General features: G+C 31.3%; 2 protein-coding genes across 2 annotated transcripts in view; both read right to left on the bottom strand.

Moving 5' to 3' along the window:
* LOC118193333 (neprilysin-2-like) overlaps positions 1 to 9,234 on the bottom strand; it is a 156,784-nt gene extending 147,550 nt beyond the window's left edge. Inside the window, exon 1 of the mRNA XM_085814023.1 lies at positions 6,611 to 9,234. The gene's annotated coding sequence lies outside the window, so the exon portion shown is untranslated. The remainder of the gene's footprint in view (positions 1 to 6,610) is intronic.
* Positions 1,987 to 25,798, bottom strand: part of LOC118196241 (cardioacceleratory peptide receptor-like) — an 880,182-nt gene continuing 856,370 nt past the window's right edge. Inside the window, exon 8 of the mRNA XM_085814025.1 lies at positions 1,987 to 18,723. Coding sequence (XP_085670151.1) covers positions 18,444 to 18,723 — 280 coding nt within the window. The 3' untranslated portion in view covers positions 1,987 to 18,443. The remainder of the gene's footprint in view (positions 18,724 to 25,798) is intronic.

The raw sequence follows: 25,798 nt of genomic DNA on the forward strand, positions 1-25,798 counted from the left end.
CGATCTAGGTGGCCAGATCATTCGCTGGAATTGTCCGGAATGTTCTTCTAACCAATCGCGAACAATTGTGGCCCGGTGACGTGGCGCATTGTCATCCATAAAAATCCCAACGTTGTTTGAGTACGTGAAGTCCATGAATGGCTGTAAGTGATCTTCAAGTAGCTTAAGGTATCCATTTCCAGTCAATGATAAATTCAGTTGCACCAGAGGACCGAGTCCATGCCATGTAAAAACAGTCCAGACCATTATGGAAACACCAGCAGCTTGAACAGTGCCTTGTTGACAACTTGGGTCCATGGCCTCGAGGGGTCTGCGCCACACTCGAATCGTACCATCAGCTCTTACCAACTGAAATCGTGACTCATCTGACCAAGCCAAGGTTTTCCATTCGTTTAGGGACCAACTGATATGCTCACGAGCCCACGAGAGTCGCTGCGGGCGATGTCGTGCTGTCAGTTAAGGCATTCGAGTCGGTCTTCTGCTGGCATAGCCCAAGGAAGACAAATTTCGCCGCACTGTCCTATCGGACACGTCCCTCGTACGTCCCACATTGATTTATGCGGTTATTTGACGCAGTGTTGCTTGTCTGTGAACATTGAAAACTCTACGCAGACGTCGCTGGTCTCGGTCGTTAAGTGCAGGTGGTCGGCCACTACGCTGTCCATGGTGGGATGTTATGCCTGAAATTAGATACTCTCGGCACACTCTTGACACTGTGGATCTCGGAATGTTGAATTCCCTAACGATATCCGAAATGGAATGACCCATGCGTCTAGCTCCAACTACCATTCCGCGTTCAAAGCCTGTAAAATTCTCGTCGTGCGGCCATAATCACGTCAAAGCCTCTTCACATGAATAACTTGAACACAAATGAAAGTCCTGCCAAAGCACTTCGCATTTATACATTTTCTACGCGATACTACTGTCATCTGTATATTTGCATATTGCTATCCCATGACTTTTGTCACTTCAGTGTATAACTATATATATAGAGAGAGACACTTTGGTACCCAGCTCAGTGAGCTCAGTTTTTTCACTTTCATACGTTGGTGAATTGGGAATGTTTTGCTTTAAAAGTGACTGAGTTATATTATTCCTATAGTCCGGTTAAGATATTTGACTTTAGTTAACCTGCATGCGAAAGCTGTAGAATTATCAGAAATTTAAAAATTGTTTGATTGGTACTAAGCCTAGCGAGGCCATCATTTGTTTACGTTTGAAACTCTTAGTAGAATAGTGAATTAAGCCAGCGTCTGCATTAACTTCAGTGCTTTCCGCCGAGTGGGATCAAAAGTTAAATTAAAACTTTGTACACCAAAAATGTATCACTCTAATTTTACTTGTAAAATTATTTTTTTAACTGCTTCTAACTGTATCTTGTATTCTATGTTTTTCTGTATTTTACCATTTTTAATGAAGTGGCTTTGAGTTTTTGTGTAGTTTTGCCTTGTCACGAAGTGAAAACTGAATTATTTGAATGAGAAACGTATCTTTAATGAAATTTGAGGAAAGAAAGTTTAAATGAAATGCAGCAAAACATGCGTAGAATTTAATAGCCCTTACAAGGAAGTCATGCGGTGACCACATCAGTTTATTTTTTTCTTTGTTAAATAAGTGCACAGTTTGACTTGGCTCATTTATAATGAAATACAAAGACAAAAGTCTTTTTCTATCATTTAGCTTTGCCGGTTTGAACAGACTACATATGAAATGTGATATTTCACATTCGGTATCTTGAAATATAGGATAATTAATTGTGAAAGTACTAATATAATTTAACTATTAATTCCAAATATTAAACTGAAATCTGCGTACTAAGATCTGATTGTATTTTGTACATTTATCTTATGTTTTCATATTTTATTTTTTTACTTAAATGTTAAATTCTGTGAGACAGCTGTAATTTAAAATTTCATATTACAGTTCTTCTTTTCATAAAACTTCAAAATCTATATACAATTAAAATTGCAAACAATGACACATAACATGATTTAAACACTTTTATACGTATTGAGCATTACAAGGATTCACAACTGTTACAAACATCACTGGATATACATTACAATATACAGAATATCATATAATACATACACAACATATGAGATGCAGAAAATAATTATCCGAGCAATCAGCTCGTCATTCATATCCTTATAAATGAGATAACGATATTCAAACATTTCTTTAAAAGAGATTTTAGACTAACTTTTATTATCAAATAACTACAGCCCAAATGCATCATTTTTATGGCAGATTTAGCTCATAGAAATAATACATAGTCCTTTTTCCTCGTAACCAAATAATAATATTAACCAGAAATTATTGTATATGAAATAATAGAAATGGAAAATTTACATAATATGAACAGTAAACAATTGGTTAAATTTTAAGAAAATAGTAACGTTGTTCTTATTTATACCTAAATAAAACGCATAAAAATTATAACCTTACAATTATATAGTCATTAAATAAGCATCTGATGGCATTTAAAATTATGCTTATAGAGAACTTATAGGCAAACTATATATAAATTCTTAACGTACATTCCGGCGTTTAACGTGCACCTATAATTTCAAACTACATTTTTAAATTTTCAGGTATGTTCCCGTTATAACGCGCACCCTTTTCTTTAAGAAGAAATTCGAAAGATGCGTATGTGATATTCTTTCTTTTAAAGTCATTTATTCGAAGATTTAATGACTTTTAAACAATGGTATGCTGAATTAATAAACGATAAGCGGAACAATATGCCTGTGGGGGATAATGCTAGAGGGAGTAAAAAAAAATATGCAGAGGTAGTGATTGGTATTAAATGCAGCTGTGCACAAGAATATTTTTCTAGGGTTTGGAGAAAAGAGAGACATAATTTGGGGTAAGAATGCCCTTCCAACCCGGACCAATTCGCGGAATTAGGAATCAGATGGAATGAATGCAAGCACTACGCTTAGAAAATTATCTGTTAATGAATTTTAAGTTCATAAGTTGTGTCATATTTTAAGTTGTGTTTATTATTTAAGTGTTTATTCATAAGTTGTGTCATTTCTTTTAAATAAACAGCATATAGGCTACATGTAGAAATCTAATTTTTGTATGCTTTACCTTTCCTTATTTTTAAATGTATCATTTTATCATCCGATGTATAACGTCCGCCCGCAAATTTCGCTCTTATTTTTTTATATTAAAAATGCACGTTAGACGCAGGAATATACTGTAATTCCTTTAAATTTTGGCAATTTACATACTTCTAACAAAACAGACAATTAAAAAAAAGGATTGAACTGTAGATTTTTCTGTTTCGCTTTTCTGTTATATTGAAGCAAATGCTTGGGTGAAACATTTCTACTTTACTAATATTAACAATAAGAAAAGTGTTTTTATACACAAAGTGCAGATGTTCGCAGAAACTGCTTATATATAACATTTCGTACATGACAGGTGCTTTCTTACGACAATTGAAAATATATTACAACAAATCACAATGCCACTCGACACCATTTAAACACTTTTATGGGTATTGAGCTTTACAAGGATTCACAACTGATACAAACATCACTGGATATACATTACAATATAATAGACATCTGACGATACACATTGGATCAAACCGTGATGGGCCTTTAAATACTTAAACAAACCATACTGTGCTTTAAGTGTTTTATATTTTACCTCGAACTTAAATTCCAGATTAAGTTTAAAACTGCGTGTGCAAGTTCTATATATCACTGACACTATGCCAAATCCATGAATCTGTAAAATCGCGTTTTTTTTTTAGTAAAACGGTGTACATTAATATTTTTTACGAATTAGGTTAAAAAAATCAAGTTATATATTTAAATAATATTTGTTTTATATTTATCACTTAGAATGCTCATTTTCCTCTTTTATCATAGAGTAAAATATAAAAAAGGGCATAAAAATGGATATGTTAATGAAAAAAATAAAAATTACACATTCGGGATTTTTGTTTTATGCCTGTAGTATAATTATGCATTAAGTCAATATATCGTAATACTTCGCGTAATAATCGGCTAATCTTTTTAAAATAATTTATCGTTCGGAAATGGAGAGGGAAAATTATGTAATTTAATTTCTGAAGAAGGCGGTCACAGTAAGAACATAATAAATGGAATTTATTCATGGATAAACTATTGTTATTACCACAGTATTATTTTTCAAAGAAACAACACCCTAATAAGAATACATAATAATAATTACATTACAATATCTGGCGGTCACTGAGCGGGACACGTAGCGACAGCTCAATTAATTTTAAAGCCCCAAGGCACCTCACATGAATAAGTCTTAATCGTAATTCTCAAGAGGTGGAAGGAAGGAGAAGGGGGCGAACAAAAGACATAGATTTTAAAAGATCCAGGTCCAACCACCATCGAAACCGATTGATTATAATAAAATTACGGATGATAAAGAGTTACTTGAAAAATTACAAGGGAAAATAAACTGGATACAGTGCTATAATAAACATACAAACACACACTTATAGAATCATTGCTATTTCGAAGCAAGAGACATGAAAAATGAGGAATGCCCTCGCCGAGACTCGAACCTCGGACCTCTCGATATGCGCCGAGACACCACGACGCCATGCTAAGAAGGTGGGAGAAATACCGTATTTACTTCTCCTTTTTAAAGGGCGATTGGGGATTAGAAGACCCAAACTCCAAATCTTAGTGGTGTAGAGTCATCATACATCACCTTTTTCAGTTCGAGAGCCTCTCTAGAGTCATTTGAATATTTCGAAGCAGGAGACAGGAAAAATGAGCAATGTGCTCGCCGGGCAGGCCGAGTGTACTGACCATTACACCACGAAGGCATGCTGAGAAGGTGGGCGAAACACCTTATAAACTTAATGCACTGAATAAAAATAGAAATAGTCAAGGGATTACAACTGACAAATCAGCTAGCCCCCAAGGGGGGAACTATGTACAACAAAGAATGAGGGAAATCATATGAATGTTTTGAAAATTTTCAGGACATAGATTTGAAAAACTAGACGGCAAAATACGTGAGGAAACACGATAATATGTAATTTTACAGTTCACTGTATGAAAAAGCTCTCATTTTTTGTATCTGTGAATGATATTGGATTTTAGCAAATTTAACGGTTTGGGGCTGGGGATTAACATCCAGAATTTTGAATACTGCATATTATAGTATCTGACTGGGAATTCTGAAAAGAAACAGAAATTTTAGTGAAATTAATATTTATCATCCGAGATCTGTTTTCGTCTCTTTTTGTAAAAAAAACAAAAATTTTTAACAAATTTGATTGAAAAAAACGTGATATTCAGTTTCGCACAAGAACTATCTCCTTCGTAGTAAATAATATCCCCATTTACAGAAAATGTTAAGTTTCCCGTGAGAAACTTCAAGTTTTTTACATTACTTAAAGTCCTACAGAAAGTCATTACAAAGTTTCCTTAAAGTCATTTACAGAGAACTTTAAGTTTCATGAGAGCTTAGACGAAAGATAGCTTTATTATATGAAAATTTCGGAATAAAAGCACTATGTGTGGCGTGAAATGAAGAAAAAAATATTAAAACTATTAAACATTATTAACAACACATACATATATGCACATATACTTAGATGTTAATAGAAATATCTCTAAACTTTAATAATATATTTAATTATTTCCAACACGAAAGTAATTATATGTTTTGATTTTAATAAAGTAATTTAAAATTTTGTAATTTTAAATTACTTTGTATTATAAAATTTTAAATTACTTTATACTTCAAAATATACATAATTACTTATCAAAATATATAATTACTTTATTTAATAATGGAATAAATGTAAATAAATATTACAATTTTTTTTGCTTTAAATTACAAAATACATTACTTACCCAAAAATATAATTACTTTATTAAAATCAAAATATGTAATTACTTAAAATTTCGCAATATTAAATAATTTAAAGGAGTTGATTTCCCTTTTTAACTCACTGTATTTCATTTTATTTAATTAAATTCATAAGATACAGATTTAAAAGATTCCGGAAGGTTTAACAAAATACGAAAGGTAGGCCTAATACGAATCTAAACGCAACTTAAATGACGCATTTCCTGCATACTGAACGTTTCTGAAAATTCTGCCAAATTTACAACACTTAAGATAGATAAGAATCGTTTTTCCGTTGCTGTTTCTAAATTCAGGTTAATTTAATGAATTATTGCCGATTTAAATGTACTTTTATATAATGAATCGGAAAATAAAGTTTGTTTCTATTAAGTAATGATGGAAAGAAAACAAACTATTGTATATACAGTGTTTTATTAATAATTTAATCTTGCTCAGTTTTAATAATGAAATTTTGAGGAAAATAACGAAATTGCTAAATAGATATCTTTTTATACAAAAGAGATTTTTAATTTTATTTTGATTCTCGAGTTAATAACTGCGGTATGTATGCTGATTTTTGCAATAAAAGTAGGAAAAATTAAGTACTAACGTTAAGTAATTAGTATTTAACATAAACTAACACACTGAATAACTATTATTAGAAGAGCTAAGGCGAAAAGAATCAAGAATTAGCGTAACATTAAAACAATTTCGGGATATGTTTCGAAGATTTAAACACAGAACTTACTCCTTCAGCTATACAAATGCAAATGACGAAAAAGAAGCCAGTTATAAGATAACGCGATAAGAATGAGAGTGAGAAAATTGCGTATATAACGCCTCTAGAAAATCCTTTTCACCAGAATAAAAAACCTCTTCAGTTAGCGAATTAAATTTTTCTAAAGGTGTTTCACATTCATAAAACTTTTTTTGTTCTAGTTAACAGTCGCTATTCCAATCCGTATTTACCCTTAGCTTTTAAGGAAAAAAATTAAGGAAATTATTATTATTATTTTTATTAGTTGTTTTCATTCTTGCTTAACAGATGGTGCCAGTACCTTGACTTCCTTCCTCTCATTCTTATCACTTTATCGTAGCTTATCATTGGTTCCTCTTTCATCATTTGCACTTCTGCAGTTCGATATCGAATTCTTTGAAACTAGCTCTAGAAATTTATGAATATTATGCTAATTCTTATTGCTTTAGCAATTTTTGTATTTATTATATCTATATACTTTTTTCTTTTTTACATTGTATGTTTCAATTTTATAACAATGACAACAAATAGTTTCAAATTTTTAGTATTTCTAACTTTATTTATTTTAATTATTTATACTTAGTTGCACTGTGACTTTAGAGCAAAGTCACTGTGACTAGTGGTCGCAGACACAAACTGCGGGATGGCAAAATGCATGTTCTAAAAAGAGCCGGCGTGCCAGAATCTTTTGTGTTTTACTTTGTTTTATTCCTTTTTAAACAAGATGCTCTCTTTTAATCAACAAATTAAAAAAAAATATTTAAAATATTTTTTAAATTTCACTTACTAAATACTAAACAAAACTCACATAAACAATAACAATAGCATCAACACAAAACATATTCAAATTTATATCTATATTTTGTATGAAATATAAAGTTTAGTACCCCAAGACATTTTAGTTAGTTAAAATTTGTTATTCAAACAGACTGACAGTTTAGATATAAATATTTCAGATAGTTACACTTTAATATTTCAAATAATTCTAATATGTTTGGTTAATCATCAAATTAAAAATAAATAAAGTAAGAAATCTTAATACGTTTTCGGGAAAAGTTTCCATGTGTGACAAAACTTGAGAATGAATACAGAAAACTCTTTTGCTTATTTATGAAATTTTTTTTCAATACATAAACTTAAATTCGTACTTAAATTTGCCCATGCATTGGATAGAATTTGCGAAATATATTCACATCCGGCTAATCGGGTTCTTTTATTTTACATTTTCAACAGCGAAAAAAAAAACCTGTTCACATGTAGTGACAAGCATTTTTTGAAGCAGGATAGATGCAAAATGAGCAATGAGCTGGGTCCACGGACCACGCGTCGAGCGTGCTAACCACTACACCACGAAGGTATGTTAAGAAGGCGGAAGAAATGCCTTATACACATATAAATGTATTCCCAGCAAAGCAATTATTCTTAGTGAAAATTTCACAATTGAGTGTACTTATGTTTTGATATGTAAGAATAAAATTTAACAAAAATCTGTATCTTCAAAATCTTCGCATAAGATTTGTATCACATTGCAAATTAATTAGTTCAATTTATAGATCTGATGGCGCGTCATTATAGCTAATTTTTTATGTTAATGAGAAAAAAGAATCTCGGACTTCAAGTAATTATAATCTTGAAGACATTACCAACCACCGTATTTGGAAATATTACGCAATTGAGACATATTTTCGAGGCTCAGGAAATTGCTTCGGAGACCGAATGCGACTCGTGGACGTTCAGTTTGAGACCATCGGATGAAAATATTTAAGAAATTAGCTAGCTATCTTTTTTATTTCTTTCTTCTTCTTCTTCTTCTTTTTCTTTTTCTTTTCTTTCTTTCTTTTTTTTTTTTTTCCCTACCTAAGAGAAATTTTGCGAATGCATAATATAGAAACAATTGATACTGTGACAAAGAACTATAATTTTAAATTAAAACACAGTAGCAATCAAAATACAATAGCACAATTAAATAATTTTTACAATAAAATTAAATTCTTAATCATTACTTATAAAAAGAATTATTTTAAACAATAAAGTGCGTATCGGTCTAATTTATTATTAATTATTGCGTCTATCCTCTACTATTTCAGGATGTCACCAACTTATCATGTATTTTAGTATTAATTTAAATTGTACATTACGATAAATAGCATTACGATAAATAAGAAAACAATAAAAGCAAAAAAATACATTTCTAATTAAATAAGAACAATAGTAATGCCAAGCGTAAAAATTAACACTGTCATAAATGACTGTATGCTATTTTCAAGGTAGTTTCTCAACAAACGTAAGTCATGTAATAAACAAATATCACAGTTTGATATTGGAAAAACTAAATACTGAATTCTTAATGTATCGTAAACGGTTAAAACATAGAGGGTAAAAACGTTTTTCATTACACAAACACATCTCACAATGTATAAAAAAATAATCAAATATTGACATTACCTGAGAAAGACTTTTTCATCCCATTTTACACACTTAAATAATCTAAATTATTAGAAACGTATTAAAATATTTTAAGCAATATTATTTTTTTAATCTGCATATACTCTGTGCTTGTAGTGATAAAAAAAGTAGCTGTGTTTCAGTTAATAACATTTTTGGTACGAATAAAGTAAGAAAATGGAAAAAGCACCTTCTTTAAATGTTTTTAATAACATAATTAGTTGTAGCAAATATGCGAAACAAATAAACACAGATTATGATATGTCGAAATTTAAAAAATGAAAAGAAACCATTTTAATTTTATCTGCCTAAGAATGTTCATAATAAGACTATTCTGAAGTGAAAAAATTCCAATTTTAAACTGATTTAAATATCTTCTTAAAATTCTTATAAACAGCGAAAATTATCAAGTTTAAAAAAACTGTTTTGTTTAGGTTATGACGATTTATTTATACATATTTTATTGAGCAGTTTAATGCCACTCTAAAGTTTTTAGAATAATCATATTTTTATTAACAGTTTGTAAAGTATGGAATGTAACACCACTTCGAGTATTATTGATTTAAATTAAATATTTAAGAAAAACTGCACTACTTTTATCAAAGCTTATTCCTTTGACAAGATGTATCTTGATTTTTAGATGTACTACAATTTTTCAAGTGCAATCGATTTTGATCTCAAAATGTTTCTTGAACCATAAGTTTCCTTTAATCATGCAAATGGTTTAAAGAATTAATCGACAGTCTTATAAATAATGTAAGACTGTCGAGTAACTAAGGTAATACCGGATACGATGCCCACGATTAAAGCTAACACAGTTAATATAACAGCAATTAAAACACACAAGAAATATGAATGAATTATATTGTAAATTAGAAAACCCAATATTCAAAAGAACAAGATGCTTTAAAACAGAGAAAAGGTTTTGGTTTCAGAATGGAGAAAAGGTTTTAGGTTACATTTAACGTTGTATTTAAATAGGAATCAATAGGAAATAAATGATTAATAGCGGCAGAAGATATATATTTTTGGAGTTTAAAATTTATTTAGATGATTTTATATATATTTATTTCAGATTATGTACAACTAATTACATGTTGTTGTAGATAAAAATAGTTCTAAAATGTTGAGACATCATACACTGCTGTCACTGCTATTATTTCACACATTTTCTTCTTCTTTCTGGGCTTCCTGCAGAAATTTTACTTTGCTCTGATTGTCTGTGATTACAATTTTTCCATCTTTTTGCATCACATTTTTATTTCTAATGTTCAAGTTAATCCATTCCAGTTAATAGGTAACTTAATCAACAATTGGCGGGATTTCTAGGTTAATAAACTAGCATATTGTTGGAAAACATAGCGTAAATTCAAGGAGATGCAAAGTAAATTCTGTATTGTTTATTTTACACTTCTGATGCAAACTCATCTAACGCAAGTTCTTTCTTAATTTACGGATCTATTTTATGTTCATAAATAAATTATGAAATACAGACGCTTATATTATGAGCAAAGCCTATTTTGACCCTTACGTGTAAAATTTAAAATGTTTATCTTGGAAACATTTGGAAAAATATCATATTTCGAAACCTGTAGATCTTAATTGATTATTTTTAATATAAAAAGAAAAGATTATATAAGCGATTGAATACTATGCCATAATAATAGGATATTTCCCCATCGTCACATACAGGATAATATACGAGTCTCAAAAGTTTTTTCATAATTGTCTCAGCATTTTGCACTATATTTGCAAACTTACTTTTATAACACCTGAGCCAAAAATATTTTACTCCATTTTTAATTCAAATAATTTCAAATTATATTTCTTTCACTTCTGTAGTTTCCGTTTCTGAATATTTGTTTAGAGAGAATTGCATATTATCTTTAAACTGGCAAGGAGGCTTTATTGCTTGTTGTCAATAAGTTGCACAGATTTGTGCGACCAGATTGTTTTAATTTATATTTAAAAAGTCAATTATATTTAGAAGTACGTCGTTTGGTTTGCAAATCTCAGTGAGATAAAAAATGTGTAGAGCAAAATTTTACCTCACACAGAATTTCTAACTTCTAGATCTTGATTCTTGCATCTCGATTTATAATGCTTTTAATGGATATTAAAAATCTTCAAAAATAATTTTACTTCACCTTGGATAATATACGAATGATTCTAGTTTGGGCCGAAAGGATAAGCTGCATCATTCTCCTCAAATAAATCGCGTTCGGTACTTATTTTACCGTTTCTGTGCTAATCAGAAAACCGATGAACACCACAAATTAAATACTCAGCGGTTTTTAGTGACTTAAGCAACTTTTACTCTCATATCATAAAACATCTTATAAGAAAAAGATGTTTATTAACATTTAATTCTAGAGCAGACTTTCCAGCACTGCCGTACAATTACTAGCTTCATTTTATAACACCGTTTCGATTGTTTGCCAGTGAAAGTTACCATTACGTTCTCTAATTATTTAGTGGATTTTAGTTCTGAATAAAATCTTTCTATAGATAAATATCCTAAGCTCTGATGTAACGAAGTTCTGTTTATTTATTTGCATTCAGCAGAAATATTTTTATTATAACTTTAGAGTAAAAAATTTACAATATTAAGCAATATATTTTAAGGCTAATAGATTATCATAAAATATAAATTCGAATAAATGCCTGCTTTTTATGACACAGAATAAGTGTAACAAAGAGAGATAAAGTTCTTTGCTTGACTGCTCACGGAAGTAAACATAAGAAAATGGGGATAAACAGTATTGTAAGTTGATGACAATCGAATGCAAACACAATACGGTAAATTTAATTACAAATGCGCTTTAGAAAAACAAATTCTCAAATCAAGTTAGCCTCGTTCTTTTCATTAAATGATACAACACATTTTCAGGGATGTAACACTTATATCCTAAAGTTAATAGAGAATTAATATCACTGGAGTTCATAAAAGAATTTTTTTAGAAAATTAAGTTAACAAAATTTATGATCTCCGTATCTATATCATATTCGTCTTCGAAATATTCCTTTTAAAAATTCCTGCCACTTTAATCTGCTATCTTAGTTCTATTATATGTTCTTTATGTAGTATTTTCCACTATACAAGTATATCTAAACAGCACTGATCAAGGTGTATTTTATCCTCTGAGTGAGTACAAACTGTGTTGAGATGCTTTTTGAGAAGAATAAAGTTGAAATAAAATTGTTACTTTTAAGCTTACAAATAGCTAAATGCAGTTCTTGGTTTAATGGTACTTTGAACATATTGCAAATATGACTACCAATTTTGATCGGATATATGACTCAGAAGAACAGAGAATACTGTTAATCAATGAGTTCAATCAACTAGAAAATTAGAAAATTTTCAGTTTAATACATTAGAAAAAATATTCTTCATGCAAAATTTGAATTTTAGTAAGAGCAAAGGAGCTACACTTCTCAGTCTATGCTAATAAATTATAACGCTTGACTAAAAGTTTAAATAAAATAGCAAGGAAGTAGATATTTTAGGTACTTAGAAATAAAAATGGTTTTAACTAAGGGCAAAATATCTAACTGTTTAATGATGTATACAAAGGTAAAATGCAATTTAAATGTTTTTATGATTATGCTTGTACTGACGTGCAAAGGAAATTTAAATATGTCGTTATTCTAATAAGAAATAACTAAATGTATTCCACTTACGATATTAAAAATTTTTCCCCCTTGTATGCAACATGAATTAAAAAACGCAGATTTCATTAACACCGAAAGATGATGAAATATTTCTGAAAGAATGTTTTTGTTACAATTAACATTTAAATTAAGTGTCAGTTTCTATTATATTAAAATTTCTTTTTAAACTATTTATAATCTGTTGATAACGAATTGAACAAAAATATGATATTGAGAGGACAGTTTAAATTATTAAATTAGGTTTGTGTCATTCTTATTAATCTTTTCTTTATACAACAGCAATCGTTATATATTTTTAGTTTAAATTGCATAATGAAAGGTAAAATAAAATATTGGCTTAATTTCTGAAAGGAAAACGATTATTTTATTTCTTCCACTACTTTTATTTCCAATAAGTAAGATAAATTAAACGCTTAATTAAATGCTAGTATTTTATTGTAAGTATATTCTTCAAAATATTAGCACTTTTTTCTTATTATATACGGGGTAAAATGAATTAAGAAGAGAATTAATTTAGCAACTATTAGATTTTTAGAGAAAATTATTTTGCACTTATTACTTTTTATCGTATTATGTAATCTCAGAATATTGCATTAAATGTATATCCCTTACTCTATATGTGTAGCACCTTTTTGCGATGGAACTGAAAAAAGTAGATCAAAATGTGCATTTGAGTAAGTGTCAGCAACTGCCAGCTTTAGCATAACGTAAAAAATTCAGCATATGCACACCCGAGCAAACATGAAAAATTTCCTACCGATATCATATAGCCAGGAAACAATGTAGTGTGATTACTTAAATGCAATAATGATGTGTTTTGTCTTAAAAATTCACTTGAATGCAATTCAGTTAAACAGTTAACTACTGCATCGAATTTGAACAAATAATTATTAATAATTCAAAAATTAATATCAAAATTCTATGCTTAATTTAAAATACAGCCTTGAAATGGGTAGACAAAATTTTTTATAACTTCTGAAAGTCTCATGATTTTATTATACGTCATTTAAGCTTATATGGCATAAGAATGAAACTTGTTATTAAATTTAACATAGACGATCAAACCCTGCTATAGAAAACCCCATTTATATCGAAGTCCCGGATGTAAGGAGCCAACCTTTTGATCCTCCTGCAAACCTTTGCACTTAATGCTAATTTATGCTGATATAACGAGATTCTAAATGTACGGAATCGAAAAAGTGATTTTAGACTAAAATAATTGTCTTTTAGATATGCGATTAAACACATTTCATCTTACAAAGGGTGCACTTGTCAAAGTTGTTATGTGAGATCTCGATTCGGATTTCAACGGAGCGGGAAACAGAAAGTGAAATTACAGGGAAAAAATTACCAATGCAAAATGTCAAACAGTAGTTACGCTATATTTTATACAGGTGCAATTACTGACGAGATCGCAAAAATCTTTGAAATGATGTTCTAACTCCACGCCAGTGCTAAAATGTTGTTGTTTAGGAGTGCTTCAGGAGTCAAAGATCTGGCCATGGACAAATGGGCTGCTTGTGACATAAATGGCTTGGTGCCATAAATGGGCACAATACCACTTAATCATATCAGTGCCTTATCAAGAATGATGAAATATTCACGTGCATCAGGTACATACTTCATCATTAAAGATAAGCCAGAATTTCCAAAGAAGCGAGGAATAGGCACTAAGTTCCTTCATTACAGAATAATACGACTTACGCTAAGGCAGTGACAATTAACACTGAAGAAAAACTGAAACGGACAACTGTTCTTAGCCAAGATAACATCATTCAGAATGTGCATGGATAACTTCAAGAACCTCAGTTGCATAGATGCCTCGTGAGATTTGTGAATGTCGTTGAATGTTGAAGGAATGCCGCTCTTAATCTGAACAAAAATGGATAGTGGAAGAATTCAGGACCCTTGGAAGTGGTAGAACTAAAAGCATGGGCAAATATTGCTAAAAATTTTTCCTCTCACTAGATGATGCCACATACACTGGTGGCCAAAATTGTTCACACTTTTAGAAATTTGTATGTTTTTGAACTTTGTATGCTTATAGAAAATGTTAAGTTTCGCAAAATGCAAACTTGTATATACCATTTTAAAGATAATTTATTACTGAATTCAATACAAAACACAAAATTCAATTATTTTCAATACAAAAAAGTTATATGAACTTTAATATAAATAAAAAACACAGTTATGAAGTGCTTTGTAATGTCTAGCTTTCCTGGCCAATCACTGTTCTTGTTCTGAGAACCAATCAAATGTTAGTAACTGCCAGTAGAAGCTGACATCATGTTTACACTTGAAATAATTCATTATTTTGCTTTGTTCTGTAGAAGGAGGACCTGTTTCTGATACACTGCAATTACAAGTAGGAATTTTCGTAAAAATTTTAATATTTAGTCTTTCCTATGCTGAAATTGCAAGACAGGTGGGTGGTTCAGTGACTACATCTGGAGTCTGAAAGTTTTGTTTACGATATCAGGAGACAAATTCAATAAAAAACAAAGAAGGAAAAGGACGAAAAAGGTGCACCACATCTATTGATGACAGAGGAATAAAAAGACTATGTCTCCAAGATAGAAAAATGTCATCAGCGGCCATCAGAAGTGATCTGAATGATGCTGGTGTTTCTGTCAGTTCAAGAACAATCAGGAGAAGATTAACAGATGTTGGACTGAGAGGTAGAATTCCACGAAAAAAGCCTTATCTTAATTTTCAGCAACGAAAAAAAAAAGACTACAGTGGGCAAAGGAACACATTAATTGGATAGATGATCAGTGGTCACAAGTTATATGGAGTGATGAAACTAAGATATCGTTATTCGGTAGTGATGGGCGAAAATATGTAAGACGTAGAATAGGAGAAGAGCTACATCCTGACTGCATTCAAGCAACTGTGAAGAACCCAGTTAGTGTTATGATTTGGTCATGCATGTCAGCAGATGGTATTGGTCGCCTTCATGTCATCGATGAGACACTGAATGCCAGAAAATACATTGACACTATTCTAGAACCAAAACTTCTACCTTCCATCAGAGATCTCTTTCCCAATAATGCTTCGTTTATTTTTCAGCAGGATTCTGCTCCTTGCCACACGTCCAAAATATCGAAAGAGTGGTTTCGTACAAAGAGCATTAAATTGTTGTCATGGCCAGGAAACAGTCCTGACCTCAATCCTATCGAAAATGTGTGGCATCGTTTGAAAACTCTTGCCCGAATGAGGCGCCCATCAAATAAAAGGGAACTAATTGAGGCTATAATTGTTTCCTGGCATCATGTAATAATGAAAGAAGAGCTTAAAACTCTTGTCAGCTCAATGAAACGTCGATGCGAAGCTGTAATCAAAAATAAAGGGTACCCTACTAAGTACTGATAACTCACTGCAATCATCACTATCTAATGTATATCGATAACTATTATCGTTTAAATTTTTTTGTACTGCAAATAATTGAATTTTGTGTTTTGTATTAAATTCAGTAATAAATTCTCTTTAAAATGCAAAGTTTGCATTTTGTGAAATGTAACGTTTTCTATAAGCATACAAAGTTCAAAAACATAAAAATTTCCAAAAGTGTCCACAATTTTGGCCACCACTGTATTTATGCGAAGTATTTTACTACAAGCGAGATGATACAATCCCGACTAAAAGTTAGAGTAAGTCGTCTAACCTAAAATTTAGTTTTTACCCTCAGCGTAGAGAGAAATCGAACAGTATTTAACATTGCAAGAGCAAATATACGCGTTTGAATCATTAAAATTCTTTTACCCAATTGTTTCGACTGAAGACATTTGAAACATGCAAGAATTGGGAATATCAATAACTGCACCTGAAGTTGGATTTCGTGTTAATAAGACCAATTTTGCTTAATACAATTGGTTTAGTAATTAAAACGCTGTCTTCAGTATTAAAACGCTGAAGTTCTGTCTTCTGATTTTTTTTTCATTCCTTAGATTTTCTGTGGATTTAGGTTATTATTTTAAAGGTTATTTATTGAACTTTGAAATAATACTGTGGGCAAATGAATGCATTTTCTTTGAACATCATTAGTGATGAAATTAATTTTACTTTACCATATTAACTCAGAAGTTTGAAACTGCACATATTCTTTTACTTAACTCTCTTCACTGTGCACTGCGGAAATTTTAGGTACAGAAAATTAGTATGCCAAGCCGTAAACATATGGCTTTCTGTAATAAAGGTTAAACGAGTATTATTAATATTGAACTGATATATATATGCAAACATATCTATATTTGATTGGCGTGAAGTTTATCGAAATTTGGAATTGCTGTTGAGTGGAAGAGTTAAAACTTCATTACTCTTACTCATGCGAAAAACTTCTACAAAGGATCGATCGTGAGCATGTTCTAGAAGCATTACTGAAATAGTTTACCATTCCATTACCTGAAACAGTATCAAGAATCCCCTTTCTCATAAAATTATAAGAATTTTATGTAGTTTAGATGGAGGTATGTGATTGGAGGGACGAAACTAAATCATGAATTTTATGCTGAGTAACTTATCATGTAAACTTATTAACGTATGATGAAACTGAGCGACAACGAAAAAGAAATTTAGTAACTGCAATATGAATTTTTTAGTTAGGAGATGTTATTTACTTCTTTTGGGAGATATACCCGTGCTAAACAATCATTTTGTGATTCATAAGTCAACTTTTGCCTAATTTTAAGAGACTATTTTTTTCTGGTCAGTTAGGATGTATTTAATCAACAGGTATAGCGAATCAAATCCTCGGTTCTTTAAGTTTCGTTATAGGGGAGTTCGACAGTATTTCGTTTCATGATTGCTTAGTAAACTGAAAAAGATTAGAGAGTACTTTTATTATCGATAATGCGGAACTCACATATATACATGTACAACATATAACTTTGTTGTATATCAACTTGCATGTACATCAGCTTCTACATGCAAATACGTGTGTTTTTTTGTGCTTACAAGTAGTTGTATATATAAGTGCTGTGTAATTGTACATATAAGTACTTGTATTTATGCTATACCTGTATTTGTGTGCTTGTACAACTTGCACACACAAGTAGCTTTGTTTGTTGCAGTGCATAAAGTACACACAAGTTTGAAGGCATTAGTTTGCCCTAATGCCTTGAAAGTTATATGTTCTCAACTTCATATGCATATAATATTTATTACATTGATGCAGCATATATATAATGCAATTATAACTTGGAAATGAAATTAGTATGTCAATGCTTGCCCACGTATATTCATAAAAAAGTTTATAATTCTGGTGAAATGCTTTCCACATAATTATTTACTAGTTTTATATTCTCATTTATGTATGCATAGAAAACTTTGGGTAAATACATAACAAAGCTTTCTCATGTAGTAACCTGGCATTACATAAACGTGTTTTTCTGAGTCTTTTTTAAGACATAAAAGAAAATCTTTAAATTGTGCTCAGTTATGTAAGTATGCCAGGCGTAAATGGGTATTTATGCCTGAAATACTTAGTGCATGTTGTCGGACCTCATGAAAATTTTAACGAACAGTGAAACTCTAAGAAGATATAAGCGTAATACTTAGTGCATGTTGTCGGACCTCATGAAAATGTTAACGAACAGTGAAACTCTAAGAAGATATAAGCGTAATACTGAGTACTTCCGATCCTCCAGTGATATTTGTTCTGAAACAACATCCGGTAGGAATTCAAAGCTTTGCTTAACATTGAATTACATTACACTCTTGAATTTCGTGACGAGTTGGCAACAGTAACATCTCCGAAGACGACCCCTTTACGGTGATCTTCGGAGTTGGTCGAAGCTTGTTTCAGGAAAGGTCTTCTGCCACTGGCCATGGTCATTTGATGGTGAAGAGCGTTATTTCTATGGCTGGTGCTCATAGCCTCAGTCATGGTTGTGTATTCTGAAGCTCTAGAATGGCCGTCCGCAAGAGGTCGCTGCAGAGAAGGGAAGCAAAATCCCAACTTTTGCGCTACCCAGTTGCAAAAGGGCAGCCTTCTAGGAAGAAAAATATTAAACTATAAGTCATTATCCAAGACTTGGAAATAAAATATATTTGCAAAATTCAATCAGAGCTTTCATTTATTCTTTTTAATACAGATAATAGCATAAAAATTAAACATGCATCATTTCGATTTTTTAATACAAATAATGTTTTATTAGTTTGTTGTGTATTTTTCTAACAGCCTTCCAAAATTTAAGTAAAAATACACAGATTTCGCGGAGAATAAGCTCAATTGTCTTCAGTTACTTTCATTCCTTATATGTTATACATAGAACGAAGATTCTACAATATACTCGTACATCACTTTTGTTTTATAGTTTCTTAAACGAATATGCAAATCAATAATTAAAGACGAAACGCCTAGTTACTTATGTGTGCATTAAGGAGCTACGGTATGATGCGAAGCATTACAATGAAGCATAAGTAAATTATGCTAACCAGACTTAAATATAGGCTAAATTAACTAGTCGAATAATGATTATTGGACAAGTTAAACAACAAAAATCAGCGTAATGTTTGTAAATGTTGAAGAATTAGTTTCGATGGTTTAAATACAGATCCATCTTCCTCAGCTACCTAAAAGCAAATGGCACTTAGGCACTTAGTGAATTTAACTTCTCCAATAACGACATAAATCTCTTCATAGCCACATGTATATGCTAAAGTCCCTAAAGCTATGAAAATTGGTAAAAGAATTAAGAACTGAGATACCCTTCTGTTATTGGGACCGGATTCAGAATGTATTCATGTATGCATGTATGGGATGTGCTCATGTATGCATGTGCATATGCATATATGAGATGTGCTCATGTGTGCATGTGCATATGCATATATGAGATGTGCTCATGTATGCATGTATATATGCACGTGCTTATGTATATCTGTATGCAGATACACACGTACCTACAGACGTGTGTAGGTACACACATACATGCATTTCTGAATCCGGTTCCCATAACAGAACAGTACCAGAATTGATTATTAATTTAGATACCAAACCTCGCTCAGATAAAATCTTTTAACAAGGACTATACACAGGGACTGGCGGATCAGAGTGGCATCTTAAGTATTGGGATTTCGAATTTTTAGTGAGATATAGGCTATATTCTTTCTTTTTTTTTTTTTCATTGAAAAACGTAATTTCCTCTGAAGCGTTCTAAATTCAGTTCAAAATGGCTTTGTACCATTAAAAAGCGCAGAAAATAAACACTTCAGATAAAGAATTAAAATTGAAAAACTTTTGTGAATTTTTTAATTTCAACCTTTCAATTTCATCTCATTTATAAGACACCATTTAACTGATTTTAACTTCCAAATCAACGGATTTGCTTACCATTAAGTACCTGCGTAATCAAAAGTAAAAGTTAATAGATTAATTAACTAAAGCGTAAAAGAGCATTATCTGTAGAATGTTATATTACGCCCCTCATTATTTTTATTTCGCCTTAATTTCGACAATGAATTTTTTTTCGGACAAAGTTTATGTTTACAGTTAAAGAATGCAAATTTAAAAGTAAAGAAATGATAGATGCACATAACTAAATATTAAAACAAGGGACAGTTTCGCACAAGAAGTTCTATTACAAAATATAAATACTGAAAAATCATCTTCTTCGGTTTTTATAGACGTATTTAAGGTAACTAAAGCTTCGAACGATCATAAGCATATCGGTTTTCTAATCCGATCCAGAGCATCTTGATTACAAGATACACAAAAAGCAGATTTGATAGCACAGGATATGTACAGTGTCTTTTTACTTCTGCCCAACCAATGCTGGATTATGCTAATGTTCTCATATATGTCGTTTAAGCATTCAGTAACTTTATTTGGGCTGTTTTAAAGGACTATCGATTACCATGTCGCGAAATGATATATTGAATAGATATAATACACACTGCCGTTTTCTAATCATTTTTCCGGAAGTGACACGTTGGCTCTTTGAAAAAGAAAGACTCGTGTGAGACTCCTTCACATCATAGACAGTTTCGAAAAAAGAAGGAAATCCACGTTTGAATGTACTCCAAATTTAACATCATATCTTTATTACATAAATGTACATGTTGCGCTAACTGAGTTACTTCGGTTACAAATATATTACAGCCGTTATTCGTTTACAGTCGTCGAAAACCTACAACAGACTCGTTGCAACAATTAGTAGCACAACCTTTAGGCTATAATAGTGAAGACAGTTTCTCGGCGAAGCACTAAATAAAGCTCCCGACGCGCTAAATCGTTCTTCAGCTAATCTCTGAACTCATGACAATACTCTCTTCCAGGACAGGCAGGGTATATATAGCTTTGACTTACCTTCGAGAATATTCTCGAGAAAACCACCCAAAAATTTTTCTAGAATGCTCTCGCTCCGTCTATGACATAGCGCCAATTTTATTGCCAAATATTGCCAAACGGGGTATTTCGCGATAAATCTGGTAATGCTGCTTTTATCTGTCACCATCTGGTAGCCCTCAGCTCGCTTTGCTGGAAAGCTATCTCCCAGCGTAGTCTCTGGGCATTTCGCAACACGCTAAACCCAAAACACAGCAGACAACTCAGATTGAAATAACTGAACTAATAACAGCAATTTTCTCTCACTACACAATTAATAATATTTAAACAATATTATATTAAATTATCATAATATAACGCATGGATGACTTAGATAGAGCTCGGACAATTAGTTAAATTGCAATATGCTATTGAAATTTTGTCTCCTTAAATGATTTTCTTGCGAGAACTATCACAGAATTATACAATAATACCAGAAATACTTTATGATTATTTTGAGACCAAGATTCTTCGGCTGGATCGTTGTGATCGACGAACTAACTGGGAACAACACTTCCAGAAAATACTTCTTGACAAGTAACAGCTGTTCTATATCGACTTCCAGAGAATCTCTGACATAATGTGCATATCTTTTAACTGGCACCAGATGTTCAATGCATTAACCAGGAAAAGGAACAAAATTTTCTATTCACCCACATTCTTGTAAATTAATATCACTGTCGACATGGAAAAAATGATGTCCTATAGAGAGTTTATTACATGAAACTGTTAATTAAGCACTAAATGTAAAATATTTTAAGACTTTTTGTTGCTTTTAATTTGGAAATATGCAATCATAAATAGCTATACTTCGTTAATTACAGTCTGCAATTACTTTCAAAACTCTATCATCAATATTTATCAAGTGTCCTTCCAAAAGTGTTATCTATGTTTACTCATTTCTAAGGATATTTTATTGAATAAATTTCATAAAATTTATAGCTGCAAAGTTCTTTAAGGATCCCAAAAGTAATAAAAATTAAAGACTAAAATTCTAGATGTTTATGCTTCCGTTTCTAAATTTGTTTCCAAAACCAGCTATATTTTAAGTAGTGCAAGAATATCTCGATATTTGAATTAGTATCCTGAATAAATTCAGCATCTGAATTACTATTGATTGCGTTCGGTAGAAGAAAGTTAAATTGAGAAATTAATTTTATTGTTTTAATGGGAAATCCGCATCACATCGCAACCTTATATGAGAAAAGGCAAATGTGTCTGCCATAGACGCAGTCAGATGATCAATATTCACGTTTACAGAGTGTTAAGTATTTCCCTGTTTTTTTTTTTTTTTACTTATTATAATACTTATATTTGGGATAAAAACTTATTGAAGGTATCCGAATGGTTTTCTCAGAGTAACTTCACTTGTAAGAATTGTTACTGCTCGAAATCGTAAAAAAGGCTCTGAATTTTTAATTTTTTTTTTACTCTTCTGGTATGTTTATTTACGAATTTTATACGGACTGTTAATACACAAAAGTATGCAGTATCCAAAAACATCGTAAAATATAGAAATGTTTTTAATTTGAATACTCTTTCCTTTGAAGGTCTGGACGGTGACGATTTGTAAAGCAATTTAAATGGAATCATAAGTTTTAAAACTTTTATTTTTGCACCGGTAAGAGACAGGTAAGAAAATAGGTAATTGTGATTTTTTGCGATTAATTGTGATTTATTGTGACTAAAATTTTGATTTTTACGATTCTAATAGTACAGTCTCTGGGATGATATAAGCCTTATCATTAGGACCTAATTTTTTTATTTGCATTCTGTGAACTGTTTTGATGTTAGTTTTAAGATGTTAAGACATGAATGAGTTTTAAGGCGTTAAGTAGCGACTTTAGTTATTGCTACTTTAGTTATTATTTATTGTTACTTTAGTTATTTTCTCTAGCATCAGCAATGACATCAACGTCTTAGTTAATATGATTCAGAAAGGAGAAGAGAAAAAAGAATTGATTGCAACCTACACACCAGTTGATGTTATAAAAAGTATTACAAACTTAAAAAATATATATTTTTTATTATATTAAAAAATATATATTTGAAAATACGCATATATATGTAAGAAAAAAGTAAATTGACGTTTCGATTTTAATCACTAATGACGTAATCAGCAGATCAATATTTATATTTATAAGCAATGATTTCGAAAATGAGAGTAATCAAAAACAATTTGAGAGAGGTCATTGATCAGAAACTGGCCAAAAAATCTTTCTGTGCGCTCAATAAATTAACATTGAACACACGAAAAACTTTACTTCTCTCCATGCGTTAGAAAAGAGTTATTTTTTTAGAAGTTCAGTATTAACAACATCATAAAACGTTTTCGAGATAGATAATTAGGGATGAAAACAAGTGTTCAACATTGTACAGAATACCTATATATGATATCATGTTCGTTATTTTAAACTGAAGCATTTTTCGATTTCTTAGATAATAAGGGGCTTACTAGTATTAATTAAAACAAATTTAATTGGGGTTTCACTATAGCAGCAGTTTTGGATGATATGGACTTTTGTTTATATTTTATACGGAACATCTTTTAAGTGATAAGTCAAATATAAGTATAGAAAATAATTGGATTTAACTTGAGATGCAAAGGTGAGAAGGCGAGTCTGTATTTTATTTAAAATCATTTTAAATGTTCCTAATTTTTCTATTATGAGGTTTTTCAATACATTGTTTTAAAACCGTTCTTTCGGAAACATGATAAATAACTATTTAAATATAGAAAAATGGTAACTCTGCAAATCTGAATAGCATTCGTAATAAAATAAATGGAGTAATTATTTCATAAACATTCATTGCATTCGAAGACCAGAATATAGTTACATGAAATGTGATTTCCTAATAAAGCTACAGATCGAATTCAAGGGTCTTAGTAACAAACTCATGGATTAAAAATCTAAAAGATTATCGGTATATTTTTAGTAGTTTTTTAAAAGTACTTTTATATTTGCAGAATTAGATTACATGCTGGCCTATCACTCGGGCGAGAAAAGTTGTAAATTGCATTATAGCAGTAGACAGCGTGAAACGCCAAACTTATTATCATTTGAGATACAATAACACGCCGAACAAATATTAATTTAGAATTCAAACAACAAAAATTAGCATTATATTTTCAAATTTTCACAGGAGTAGTTTCGATGGTTTTACGGAACCATCATCCTCAGCTACAAAAGCCCCAATCAACGAGATAAGTTATAATGATTAGCAAAGATCAGATAAGAGAGCCTGGACAGGAAATAAGCTACTGGCGCCATCTGTTGATGAAACCAGAATTAAAACATAATTTCTTTAAAGGCTAAAGGGAAAGATGGATTGGAATTAGGGTCGTTAACTAGAACAGAAAGATTTTCTTTGAATGTGAAATGCCTCTAGAAAATCCAGTTCACCAATGGAAGATGTTTTTTTAATAATTTTGGCAGCATAAACATTGAAAGTGTGATTTTCGGACCAACAATGTTGGACAACAGAAGACTATGCCTCATGTTTCTTAACGCGAAATTTCAAGGCCCTCTTAGGTTGGCCAATGTAAATTAAACAACGCTGGCAAGGAATCCTGTAAATACCCCAGGAATTCATATCCCGATTGGGATCCTTGAGTATGGAACTTGGAATTTTATTGATGGGAGAATAAACGACCCGAAAGTTAAATTTCTGCAAAATACGTGCAACTTTGTAGCTAATTGATGGAAAGAAGGGAATGACAACATAATTTTTATAATCTTCAAAAGGAAGAGTGTGCCTTTTGGTGTGGTGAGATGAGAATTTTGTAACTGCTTGATTAATAATGCTGGGAGAAAAGCCCCTGTCAACAGCTATTGCTTTTAAATAATTTAGTTCTTCATCAAGGTATAGTTTGGAGGAGCAAACTTGAAGAGCACGGAAAACAGAGGAATAAAATGAAGCTAACATTTTTTAGTCGGATGACATGATTTGAAGTGTGGTGGAAGGCAAACCGATGAAGGTTTACGGTAAACCATAGTGCTGAAGTTGGATGTGTTACGTGTGACCAGAATGTCGAGAAACGGAAGAGAATCGCAAGTCTCAAGTTCAAAAGTGAACTGAATAGCAGAATCAATAGAATTCATTGTTGAAAAAGCTTTATTTAAACCATCTTAATTACCTTCAAACAGGGTAAAAGTATCGTCTACGTATGAAATTCGCGAAATCTGGTTTCTAGGCATCTTAATGCACCCTCCACTGGAACATTGGTGAATAATGATTTTACATCAAAAGAAAACATGAGTAAATTTCTGGGAGTTCTAATTTCATTTCTCTTGCATTCAAATTGCTGAGCTAATTTCTCTCACTCAACTCTGTTTGAAACAAACGCATTTTGTTTTCCAAAATAAATATTACAAGCAAACTGAGGGATTAGCCATGAGAAGCCCTCTCAGTCCCATTCTGCCTGATATTTACATGCATTATTATGAATCAAAATTGTTTGAAACTTTAAACTACCCGGTATGGTTCGGCTACGTAGACAATACTTTTACCCTGGTTGAAGGTAATAAAGATGATTTAAATAAAATTCTTTCAACAATGAATTCCATTGATTCTGCTATTCAGTTCACTTTTGAACTTGAGACTTGCAATTCTCTTCCTTTTCTCGACATTCTGGAGCTGAGGATGATGGTTCGGTAAAACCGTCGAAACTAGTCCTGTGAAAATTTGAAAATATAACGCTGATTTTTGTTGTTTGACTTCTAAATTAATATTTTATC

This window comes from Stegodyphus dumicola, chromosome 3 (assembly GCF_044657685.1).
Source record: "Stegodyphus dumicola isolate Sdum_Otavi_A_Nest chromosome 3, ASM4465768v1".
NCBI lineage: Eukaryota > Metazoa > Arthropoda > Arachnida > Araneae > Eresidae > Stegodyphus > Stegodyphus dumicola.